General features: G+C 38.0%; 1 protein-coding gene across 1 annotated transcript in view; it reads left to right on the forward strand.

Annotated features, from left to right (window-relative positions):
• ST8SIA1 (ST8 alpha-N-acetyl-neuraminide alpha-2,8-sialyltransferase 1) overlaps nt 1–12,951 on the forward strand; it is a 166,305-nt gene that overhangs the window by 104,552 nt on the left and 48,802 nt on the right. The window contains exon 4 of the mRNA XM_003405691.4: nt 4,551–4,643. Within this exon, the coding sequence (XP_003405739.1) occupies nt 4,551–4,643 (93 nt within the window). The remainder of the gene's footprint in view (nt 1–4,550; nt 4,644–12,951) is intronic.

Raw genomic sequence — 12,951 nt, forward strand, 5'->3', positions numbered from 1 at the left:
GATCCCCTATGGGACATGATGTGACTGCTAGACTGTAGAAACTTGAAGAGCAGGCTCTTCGACTTGGGCTTTCCCTGAACTTCCCACAATGTCAACTATGTTGTGTTCTTGACTGGCATTTAGCAAAAGTCACTGACTAGCTGACTAATTTTAGCTGCCAGGAGAACTGGTGTCTTATAAAATCAAAAAACCACACCCACTGCCATCAAGTCGATTCTGACTCATAGTGGCCCTATAGGACAGAGTAGAACTGCTCGTAGGGTTTCCAAGGCTATAAATCTTTATCGAAATAGACTGTCACAACTTTCTTCTGCGGAGCGGCTGGTGGGTTTCTGGTGTCTTAGTACTAAAAAAACAAATGAAAGGAAGATTCTAAAATAACTGCAGTGAGTTCCTATGTCAGATGCCCTGATGCGGTAGGAGCCACAGAGTAAATATGTGAAAAAATCAGGGAACTTGAGTTAGTTAGCCGTTCGGGTGCATGGACAATTCAACCCCTGGGGATACTTTGGAAACCCTGGTGGTGTAGTGATTAACAGCTAGGGCTGCTAACCAAAAATGTCAGCAGTCTGATTCCACCAGGAGCTCCTTGGAAACTCTGTGGGGCAGTTCTACTCTGTCCTATAGGGTTGCTGTGAGTCGGAATCGACTCGATGGCAGTGGGGTACGGGGAATAATTTGTAGGGGAAATTTAGTAGTTGAGGAACTAGCAGAGACCTCAATACCTGTAAGATATCTTTAACTAAATAAACAATGCATTGGCTTGCTGAAGTAAAAACAAGTCAGTGATCCCAGATGTGGTAGAAGTCAAGTTAGAGATACAGGTGGAGAGGAGACATTAAGACACAGTGAAAAAAAAAAAAGCCTAATGGAAATAAAAAACAGGAATTACAGATTCATTTGTAGTTCTTATAAATCATAAGTATATACTTAGTTATATGATTTTTGAATGTGATTCTTCAGGCTTTTACTATTTGCTAGGCATTGCACAACCTTGAGTATATCCCACATGAATTTAGAGACCATCTCAAGGATAGATGTGACACACTGAAAACTAATGACCAAAGACCAGACGAGTTGTGGAATGACATCAAGGACATCATAGATGAAGAAAGCAAGAGATAATTAAATAGACAAGAAAGAAAAAAAAAAATAAATAAATAAATGTCAGAAGAGACTGAAACTTGCTCTTGAATGTCGAATAGTTAAAGCAAACTGAAGAAATGATGAAGTAAAAGAGCTGAACAGAAGGTTTCAAAGGATGACTCTATGAAATGTGCAAAAACCTGGAGTTAGAAAACCAAAAGGGAAGAACATGCTCGGTATTTCTCATACTGAAAGAACTAAAGAAAAAATTAAAGCCTCTAGTTGCAATAGTGAAGGATTCTATGGGCAAAATGCTGAAAGATGCAGGAATCATCAAAACAAATGGAAAGAATACCCAGAATCACTGTACCAAAAACAATTGATTGGTGTTCAACCATTTCAGGAGGTAGCATATGATCAAGAAACAATGGTACTGAAGGAAGTTCAAGTTACACTGAAGACATTGGTGAAAAACAAGGCTCTTGGAATTGCCCAAGCCCAGTGATGGAATACCAATTCAGATGTTTCAACAAATGGATGCAGTGCTGGAAGTGCTCACATGTCTGTGCCAAGAAATTTGGAAGATAGCTACTTGACCAATCGACTGGAAGAGATCCATATTTATGCCTATTCCCAAGAAAAGTGATCCAACCGAGTGTGGAAACTATCGAACAATATCATTAATATCACAGGCAAGTAAAATTTCGCTGAGGATCATTCAAAAGTGATTGCAGTAGTACATTGACAGGGAACTGCCAAAATTCCAAGCCAGATTCAGAAGAGAATGTGGAACCAGGGATATGATTGCTGGTGTCAGGTGGATCCTAGCTGAAAGCAGATAATACTAGAAAGATATTTACCTGTGTTTTTTTTTTTTTTTTTTTGACTATGCAAAGGCATTTGACTGTGTGGATCATAACAAATTATGGATAATATTGTAAAGAATGGGAATTCTAAAACACTTCATTGTGCTCATGAGGAATCTGAACATAGATCAAGAAGCAGTCGTTCAAATAGAACGAGGAGATACTACGTGGTTTAAAGTCAGGAAAGGTGTGTATCAGTGTTGTATCCTTTCACTATACTTCTTCAATCTGTATACTGAGCAACTAATCCAAGAAGTTGGACTGTATGAAGAAGAACGGGGAATCAGGATTGGAGGAAGACTCATTAACCCTCCATTATGCAGATGATGCAACCTTGTTGCTGAAAGTGAAGAGGACTTGAAGCACTTACTGATGAAGATCAAAGACCACAGCCTTCAGTGTGGATTACACCTCAATTTAAAGAAAACAAAAATCCTCACAACTGGACGAAAAAGCAACATCACGATAAACGGAGAAAACACTGAAGTTGTCAAAGATTTCATTTTATTTGAATCCACAATCAGCATGCATGGAAACAGCAGTCAAGAAATCAAAAGGTGCCTTGCATTGGGCAAATCTGCTGCAAAAGAACTCTTTAAAGTGTTAAAAAGCAAAGATGTCACTTTAAGGACTAAGGTTCGCCTGACCCAAGCCATGGTGTTTTTAATCACCTCATATGCATGTGAAAGCTGGGCAATGAATAAGGAAGGCTGAAGAAGAATTACACATTTGAATTATGATGTTGGTAAAGAATATTGAATATACCAGGAACTACCAAAAGAACGAACAAATCTGTCTTGAAAGAGGTACAGCCACAATACTCCTTAGAAGCGAGGATGGCGAGACTTGTCTCACCTACTTTGGACATGTAATCAGGAGGAACCAGTCCCTGGAAAAGGACATTTATGCTTGGTAAATTAGAGGGTCAACGGAAAAGAGGAAGACCCTCAATGAGATGGATTGACACAGTGACTGTAACAATGGGCTCAAGCATAACAAAGATCATGAGGATGGTGCAGGACCAAGCAGTGTTTCGTTCTCTTGTACATAGGGTCGCTATGAGTTGAAAGTGACACTATGGCACCTAACAACAACAATAGGCATTGTGGTAGGAACTTTTCATACATTGCTTATTTTTTTTTTCTAAAATTTCTTGATTTTGTTCTTGTTGAGAATATACACAGCAAAACATACACCAATTCAACAGTTTCTACTTGTACAATTTAGTGACATTAATTTCATTCTTAAAGTTGTGCCAACATTCTCACTCTTCTTTACTGAGTTGTTCCTCCTTCATTAACATAAACTCATAAACATAAACTCTTATCTAAACTTTCAAGGTGCTGTTGTCAATTTGATCCCATATAGATAGTTCTTAAACGAGCATAATGCTTTTTTACTTAAGCTAAACTATTGTTCAGCTTTAAGAAGACTTTAGGGGATGTTCTTGGTTTAAGGTTTAGAGATTATCTCAGGGCAGTAGTTTCAGGGGTTCATCCAGCCTCTATGACTCCAGTAATTTTGTAGTCCATGAGAATTTGAAATTCTGTTCTTCATTTTCCCCTTTTAACCAGGATTCTTCTATGGAATCTTTGATCAAAATGTCTAATAGTAGTAGCTGGACACCATCTGGTTCTTCGGGTTTCATGGCAAAAGAGACAGTTGTCATGGACATAATTAGCCACACATTCTATATCCTCCTATTTCTGACTTTCTTTCTCTATTGTTCCAGGTGAATAGAGACTGCTTGTTTTGCCTTGGATAGTCATTTTTAATACTTACAGCCATCCTGTAAGAGAGGGAAAGTTATTATCCTCATTTTATGTAAAGGAGAAGCTGAGGCCTAATGTCACACAACCAGAAAGGCACGGAACTTGAGTTTATGATGGCCATATTTTTTGTAGTGAATGTTCATAAGACATTATGGCTAGGCAAAGCAATTGGTACATGGGGTACGGGGTGGGGGCTGTTTCCATCACCAGGAAAATATCAGCTGTACTCTTTCCCTTAGTTAAACTGGGGTGGTGGAAAATCATTACACTTTAGATCACAAATCATACGCCTTCACCAGTAATCAACCGATACACTGGGCATACACACAAAAGTGAAACTTGCCTTGATTTAGGTGGTAGCGTAGGAATATATTATTATAATTTAGATTTTGGGAAAAGAAAGAAAAACTTGAACAAATAAAATTTCTTTCTGTGTCTTGAGATTTATGGGCATGCAGAGAACACCTGTGTCCTCTAGTGTACCAGACCCTTCTGAGCTGTAGCTTCAATTCTAATAGTCCCTGTCCTGCTACCTCTAAGGTACTCTGAATGGAATAAATACACTCTAGTTACTGTCTCTTTCCTTACATAGATCATTAACCTCTCTAGCTAACATTTTCTTTCTTCTAAAGTAGGGTTAGTTTTATGACAGCATCTTCAGATACTGATGGTTAATTAGTCATCAAATGTCTATTGAAAGGGAGGGTGGTAAAAGCAGTTATTTGTGAACTGAGCTAGAATTAATACTGTTCCTACTGACTTGATTTAAAAAAAAAAAAAACAGAACATGGAAATCATTCTAAAACGTTTGTTCTTGTTTTTGTAGATGCAATCTTCCTCCGCTATCAAGTGAGTACACTAAAGATGTTGGGTCCAAAAGTCACCTTGTGACAGCTAATCCCAGCATAATTCGGCAAAGGTAAGAGTCTATGACTTCTGTTTGAGAGAAACTAAAGAGGAGGTCTTGTGAAGTGTTCATCATCTTAAAGGCAGTGAACATAATTCAGTTTGGGAAACAAAGAAGCAAACCATCTGGACAGGCAGGAAGGATGAAAGGGGGAATTGTAAATAAACTAGGCAAGATTATAGGAATCCAAACAGCATTTCACACTTCCTCTGAGATTTTGTTTCTTGCCCTTAGACATGGTAGAAATAACATGAGAATCAATTGTTTTGCTCTAAGAAGCAACACTATATCCTGCTTACTCATTACTACTGCTTTCCAGTTTGTTGGCATCAGTTCCAACTCACTGATTGGCAACTGTGGACTGAATTAATATAAAAAGTGAAAACAAAGAACTGACCGATCTACTGCATATGCATGCATTAAAATAGCAATATTTTCAAGATGTTCTTGAATGTGTATCTAATGTATATGATATTACATTACAGTATATTACATTATATTTAATCAGATTTGGGAAAACAGATGGAAAATTCTTGCTGTAGTATAGATTCCAGAAATGTTGGCAGCTGCTCTGAGGCTTGCTGGGTGTCAGCCTCTATTTGATGAAGCCCCATCAGGAAGTTAGCAGCTCTTTCTCCAAGGACTATATTCTAGAGAATGACTCCATCTCTGTGAAAAGAGGGACCTAGAAATTAGGAATGAGATAGCAAGACATTCTGGGTTCAGCTACTTGTCTTCTGAGGAAGTCCTGTCCAAGTGAACAGCACAAGTGTGTCACTTTACAAACAATACTGTACTACTTGTTTGAGTTCAAAAGTAAGTATTCCCAAAAATTGATATCTAGAAATGGAATCAAATGTACCATTTACTCTCTCTCCAGGAATGAGACTACCTGTTTCCCATACTTAAAACAACACCATGTACTTTTACTCTTCTCAATTTTGATCAACTTAATGGGTGAAAAATGATACCACATTTTTTATGTGATTTGCATTTATGTTATTTAAAAAAGAGGCCATAAAGGAAGAGACTTACAAATTTTATTGCATAAAATATGCTAAACTTTGATAGGACATAAGTTGAAAGATATGTAACAGACTGTTGTTGTTAGGTGCCATCCAGTTGGTTCTGACTCATAGTGACCCCATGCACAATAGAATGAAACACTGCCCAGTCCTGTGCCACTCTCACAATTGTTGCTATGCTTGAGCCCATTGTTGCAGCCACTGTGTCAGTCCACCTCATTGAGGGTCTTCTTTTTCGCTGACCCTCTTCTTTACCAAGCATGATGTCCTTCTTCAGGGACCAATCCTTCCTGATAAAACGTAAGACGCAGTCTCACCATCCTTACTTCCAAATAGCATTCAGGTTGTACATCTTCCAAGACAGATTTGTTCATTCCTTTGGTAGTCCATGGTATATTCGATATTCTTTGCCAACATCACAATTCAAAGGTGTCAATTCTTCTTCAGTCTTCCTTATTCATTGTCCAGCTTTCAAATGCATATGAGGCAATTGAAAACACCATGGCTTGGGTCAGGTGCGCTTAAGCCCTCAAGGTGACATCTTTGCTTTTTAACACTTTAAAGACATCTCTTCCCTGATACCAAAACCAGGTAAAGACACCACAAGAAAAGAAAATTATAGACCTATATCCTTCATGAATGTAGATGCAAAAATCCTCAACAAAATTCTAGCCAATAAAATTCAACAACATATCAAAAAATAATTCACCATGACCAAGTGAGATTCATACCCAGGTATGCAGGGATGGTTCAACACTAGAAAAACAATTAATGTAACCCACCAGAAAAATAAAAGACAAGAATCACGTGATTTTATCAATTGATGCAGAAAAGGCATTTGACAAAGTTGAACACTCATTCATGATAAAAACTCTCAGCAAAACAGGAACAGAAGGAAAATTTCTCAACATAATAAAGGGCATTTATACAAAGCCAACAGCCAACATCACCCTAAATGGAGAGAGCCCGAAAACATTCCCATTGAGATCAGGAATGAGACAAGGATGCCCTTTATCACCACTCTTATTCAACATTGTGCTGGAAGTTCTAGCCAGAGCAATTAGGCTAGATAAAGAAATAAAGGGCATCCAGATTGGCAAGGAAGAAGTAAAAGTATCTCTGTTTGCAGATGACATGATCTTATACACAGAAAACCCTAAGGAATCCTACAGAAAACTACTGAAACTGATAGAGTTCAGCAGAGTATTGGGATACAAGACAAACATACAAAAATCAGTTGGATTCCTCTACACCAACAGAAAAAACATCAAGGAGGAAATCACCAAATCAATGCCACTTACAGTAGCCCCCAAGAAGATAAAATACTTAGGAATAAATCTTACCAGAGATGAAAAAGACTTATACAAAAAAACTACAGTACACTTCTACAAGAAACCAAAAGAGACTTACATAAGTGGACGAACATACCTTGTTCATGCATAGGAAGACTTAACATTATAAAAATGTCTATTCTACCAAAAGCCATCTATACATTTAATGCAATTCCGATCCAAATCCCAAGGAAATTCTTTAATGAGATGGAGAACCAAATCACCAATTTCATATGGAAGGGAAAGAGGCCCCAGATAAATAAGGCATTACTGAAAAGAAGAACAAAGTGGGAGGCCTTACTTTACCTGATTTTAGAACCTATTATACCACCACAGTAGTCAAAACAGCCTGGTACTGGTACAAAAACAGATACATGGACCAATGGAACAGAATTGAGAATCCAGACATAAATCCATTCACATATGAGTAGTTGATTTTTGACAAAGGCCCCAAAACAGTTAAATGGGGAAAAGGCAGTCTTTTTAACAAATGGTGCTGGCATAACTGGATATCCATCTGCAAAAAAATGAAACAAAACCCATACCTCACTCCATGCACAAAAACTAACTCAAAATGGGTCAAAGACCTAAATATAAAATCTAAAACAATAAAAATCATGGAAGAAAAAATAGGGACAAGGTTAGGAGCCCTAATACATGGCATAAACAATATAGAAAACATTGTAAAGGACGTAGAAGAAAAACTAGATAGCTGGGAGCTCCTAAAAATCAAACACTTATGCTCATCCAAAGACTTCACCGAAAGAGTAAAAAGACTACCTACAGACTGGGAAAAAGTTTTTAGCTATGACATTTCTGATCAGCGCCTGATCTCTAATATCTACATGATACTGCAAAAACTCAACTACAAAAAGCCAAATAACCGAATTAAAAATGGGCAAAAGATATGAATAGACACTTCGCTAAAGAAGACATTCAGGTAGCTAACAGATATGTGAGGAAATGTTCATGATCATTAGCCATTAGAGAAATGCAGATCAAAACTACAATGAGATTTCATCTCACTCCAACAAGGCTGGTATTAATCCAAAAAACACAAAATAATAAATGTTGGAGAGGCTGTGGAGAGATTGGAACATTTCTACACTGCTGGTGGGAATGTCAAATGGTACAACCACTTTGGAAATCGATTTGGCGCTTCCTTAAAAATTTAGAAATAGAACTACCATATGATTCAGCAATCCCACTCCTTGGAATATATCCTAGAGAAATAAGCCTTTACACAAACAGATATATGCACACCCATGTTTATTGCAGCACTGTTTACAATAGCAAAAAGATGGAAGCAATCAAGGTGCCCATCAATGGATGAATGGATAAATAAATTATGGTATATTCACACAATGGAATATTACACATCAATAAAGAACAGTGAGGAATCTTTGAAACATTTCATAACATGGAGGAACCTGGAAGGCATTATGCTGAGTGAAATTAGTTGCAAAAGGACAAATATTGTATAAAACCACTATTATAAGAACTTGAGAGATAGTTTAAACTGAGAAGAAAACATTCCTTTGTGGTTACGAGAGAGGGGAGGGAGGGAGGGTGGAAGAGTGGTATTCACTAATTAGATAGTAGATAAGAACTACTTTAGGTGAAGGGAAAGACAGCACACAATACAGGGGAGGTCAGCACAATTGGACTAAACCAAAAGCAAAGAAGTTTCTGGAATAAACTGAATGCTTCAAAGGCCAGTATAGCAGGGGCAGGGGTCTGGGGACCATGGTTTCAGGGGACATCTAAGTCAATTGGCATAATAAAATCTATTAAGAAAACATTCTGCATCCCACTTTGAAGAGTGGTGTCTGGGGTCTTAAACGCTAGCAAGCAGCCATCTAAGATGCATCAATTGGTCTCAACCTACCTGGATCAAAGGAGAATGAAGAACACCAAAGACACAAGGTGATTACGAGCCCAAGAGACAAAAAGGGTCACATGAACCAGCGACTACATCATCCTGAGGCCAGAAGAACTAGATGGTGCCCAGCTACAACCTATGACTGCCCTGACAGGGAACACAACAGAGAACCCCTGAGGGAGCAGGAGAGCAGTGGGATGCAGGCCCCAAATTCTCATGAGACCAGACTTAATGGTTTGACTGAGACTGGAAGGACCCCGGTGGTCATGGCCCCCAGAGCTTCTGTTGCCCCAGGACAGGAACCATTCCTGAAGCCAACTCTTCAGACATGGATTGGACTGGACAATGGGTTAGAGAGGGATGCTGGTGAGGAGCGAGCAGTTTGGATCAGGTGGACACTTGAGACTATGTTGGCATCTCCTGCTTGGAGGAGATGAGAGGGTGGAGGGGGTTAGAAACTGGTGAAAAGGACACAAAAAGAGAGAGTGGAGGGAGAGAGCAGGCTGTCTCATTAGGGGGAGAGTAATTGGGAGTGTGTAGCAAGGTGTATATGGGTTTTTGTGTGAGAGACTGACTTGATTTGTAAACTTTCACTTAAAGCACAATAAAAATTATTAAAAAAAAAAAGATCTCTTGTAGCCGATTTGCCCAATGCAATGCATCTTTTGATTTCTTGACTGCTGCTTCCGTGGGTGTTAATTGTGGATCGAAGTAAAATGAAATCCTTCACAACCTCAGTCTTTTCTCCGTTTTCATGATGTTGCTTATTGGTCCAGTTGTGAGGATTTTTTTTTTTTCTTAATGTTGAGGTGTAATCCATACTGAAGGCTGTGGTCTTTGATCTTCATAAGTAAGTGCTTCAAGTCCTCTTCACTTTCAGCAAGCAAGGTTGTGTCCTCTCTATAACGCGGGTTGTTAACGAGTCTTCCTCCAGTCCTGATGCCTCATTCTTCTTCATATAGGTCAACTTCTCGGATTACTTGCTCAGCACACAGATTGAATAAGTATGGTGAAAGGTTACAACCCTGACACACACCCTTCCTGACTTTAAACCGTGCAGCATCCCCTTGTTCTGTTCAAACGACTGCCTCTTGATCCATGTACAGATTCCTCATGAGCACAAATAAGTGTTCTGGAATTCCCATTCTTGACAATGTTATTCATAACCTGTTATGACCCACACAATCAAATGCGTTAGCATAGTCAATAAAATACAGGTAAACATCTTTTTGGTATTCTCTACTTTCAGCCAGGATCCATCTGAGATCAACGATGATATCCCTGGTTCCATGTCCTCTTCTAAATCAAGCTTGAATTTCTGGCAGTTCCCTGTTGATATACTGCTGCAGCTGCTTTTGAATGATATTCAGCAAAATTTTGCTTGCATGTGATATTAATGATATTGTTCAATAATTTCCACATTCAGTTGGATCACCTTTCTTGGGAATATGTGTAAGTATGGATCTTTTCCAGTCAGTTGGCCAGGTAGCTGTGTTCCAAATTTCTTGGCATAGACCAGTGAGCACTTCCTGCACTGCATCCACTTGTTGAAACATCTCAGTTGGTATTCTGTCAGTTCCTTGAGCCTTGTTTTTTGCCTATGTCCTCAGTGCAGCTTGGACTTTTTCTTTCAGTACCATTGGTTCCTGATCATATGTTACATCTTGAAATGGTTGAACATTGACCAATTAGTTTTGGTGTAGTGATTCTGTGTATTCCTTCAATCTTCTTTTGATGTTTCCTGTGTCGTTTAATATTTTCCCCATAGAATCCTTCAGTATTGCAACTTGAGGCTTAAATTTTTTGTTCAGTTCTTTCAGCTTGAGAAATGCTGAGTATGTTTCCCTTTTGGTTTTCTATCTCCAGGTCTTTGCACATGTCTTCATAATACTTTTTCTCCTCAAGCCACCCTCTGAAATCTTCTGTTCAGCTCTTTTACTTCATCATTGTTTCCTTTTGCTTTAGCTACTTGACGTTCAAGAGCAAGTTTCAGAGTTTCTTCTGACATCCAGTTAGGTCTTTTCTTCCTCTCCTGTCTTTTTAATGACCTCTTGCTTTCTCCATGTATTATGTCCTTGATGTTATTCCACAGCTCGTCTGGGTCTTTCATCATTAGTGTGCAACATGTCAAATCTATCCTTGAGATGCTCTCTAAATTCAGGTGGGATATATTCAGGGTGTTCTTTGGCTCTTGTGGACTTATTCTAATTTTCTTCGGTTTTACCTTGAACTTGCATCTGAGTAATTGATGGTCTGATCCACAGTTGGCCCCTGCCTTGTTCTGACTGATGATACCGAGCTTTTCCATGGTCTCTTTCCACAGATGTAGTCAGTTTGATTCCTGTATATTCCATCTGGCGAGGTCCAACTGTATAGTTGCTGTTTATGTTGGTGAAGAAAGATATTTGCAATGAAGAAGCCATCGGTCTTGCAAAATTCAATCATGCGATCTCCGGCATCATTTCTACCAAAGCTGTAGTTTGCAACTACCGATCCTTCTTCTTTGTTTCTAACTTTCACATTCCAACCACCAGTAATTACCAGTACATCCTGATTGCATGTTCGATCAATTTTAGACTGGAGAAGTTGGTAAAAATCTTCAATTTTTTCATCTTTGGTGGCTACCACCCATTAAGGTCAAAGATGATGTGACAGACTAGGAGAAAATATTTGCTGCATATGTATCAAAGACTAAATATTCATAATATAAATAGTTGTTATAAGTTAATAAGAAAATATTAAAAAAAAGAAAAAAATAAGCAAAAAATACAAACAGGCAATTCGCAGAAGAAGCACTAGTAGTGAATAGTACATTCTAGCATCTTCTTCAAGTGGCTAGCAATACATGCAAACAGGGTGGCTGACAAAGTGCAAAGATTTATATATGGGATGAAAGTATAGATGATGGTGTTAAACTGTAATGGCACACTGAAGTGGAATAAAATTAAAGTAGGAAGGCATTACATATTTCTATATTATGAAATTATCCCATTAGGTAGTTTGTTCATATCTTGTAGTCTTCTTTCAAAGCTGTGAAAGACCAAGACATCAGCAGTATTTTATACTTTTGTGCAACTTGAAACTAAGCTCATTGGACAAAGAAGTGGTGTGGAAATGCTAAGTACCATTACTTTTCATAACTGCCCTTCAAAGCCTTGATCTCAAAACTATTCCATTGAGAGTTAAAAGAATTATGAATTTTCACTAGAAAATACACTTGGAAAATTGGTAAAATCATAAAGCAGGTTTGATGAAAATTAAATATATATGAGAGGCACACATAATTATGATAGCAAAAGTAAGGTTAGAGAAGGCAGTATTTACTGCTATATGTAAGAGAAATTATCAGCAAGAAAAAGCTTTGCTACAGCCTTACTTTGTTAGAACGGTTTGTCTAGAGGGCATTCTACTCGACAGCAGCTAGGACAAAAGGATTAGTTAGGATGTCTGGGACATGGTATTGGAAAGGGCATTGTAGTCACCTTTATCTTTTGATTATATTTTTTATGGCCTAGGAGAGGAGAGGTTATCCTAATATGGCAACAGAGACTTGGATTTTCAAATCCACTGTTATTGTCTTCATTTCATTGTTTTCTGGGTTTTGTAGGTGGATGCTAGTAAGGGTCCATTTATTGGATTACCTTTACCAACATACCACCTCTAACCCATTGGTCTACAAACATTTTTATTCAAATACCCTATTTTAAAAATTCATCATTATCTCTTGGATAATTTTTAAGTTGACATTTGTTCCTTTTTTTGGTGTAAAGCTAAATTGTTGCCAGTACCTATAATATAATATTGTATACTGCGATATGCTTTAAATATATGTTGTAGCATATCTCAGAAGTGCAGATTTAGCTCTTTCGATGCTACATGGCAAAGCCAGTGCTCTTTGCTAAATTAGTTTTTTTAAGTTACCCTGTCAGAAAAAATCTGACTTTATTTTCAATTCAAATAAGTGTTAAGATGTAACTCCATATAATGATCTCCATTCTGAAGTATAATTTCTGACATATAAATCAAGTCTGGAGATTTGCCAAGAGTTTGTCCTCTGGATAAAATAAGGCACAGCCCCTTTT

The sequence above is a fragment of the Loxodonta africana genome, chromosome 4 (genome assembly GCF_030014295.1).
Source record: "Loxodonta africana isolate mLoxAfr1 chromosome 4, mLoxAfr1.hap2, whole genome shotgun sequence".
NCBI classification, from domain to species: domain Eukaryota; kingdom Metazoa; phylum Chordata; class Mammalia; order Proboscidea; family Elephantidae; genus Loxodonta; species Loxodonta africana.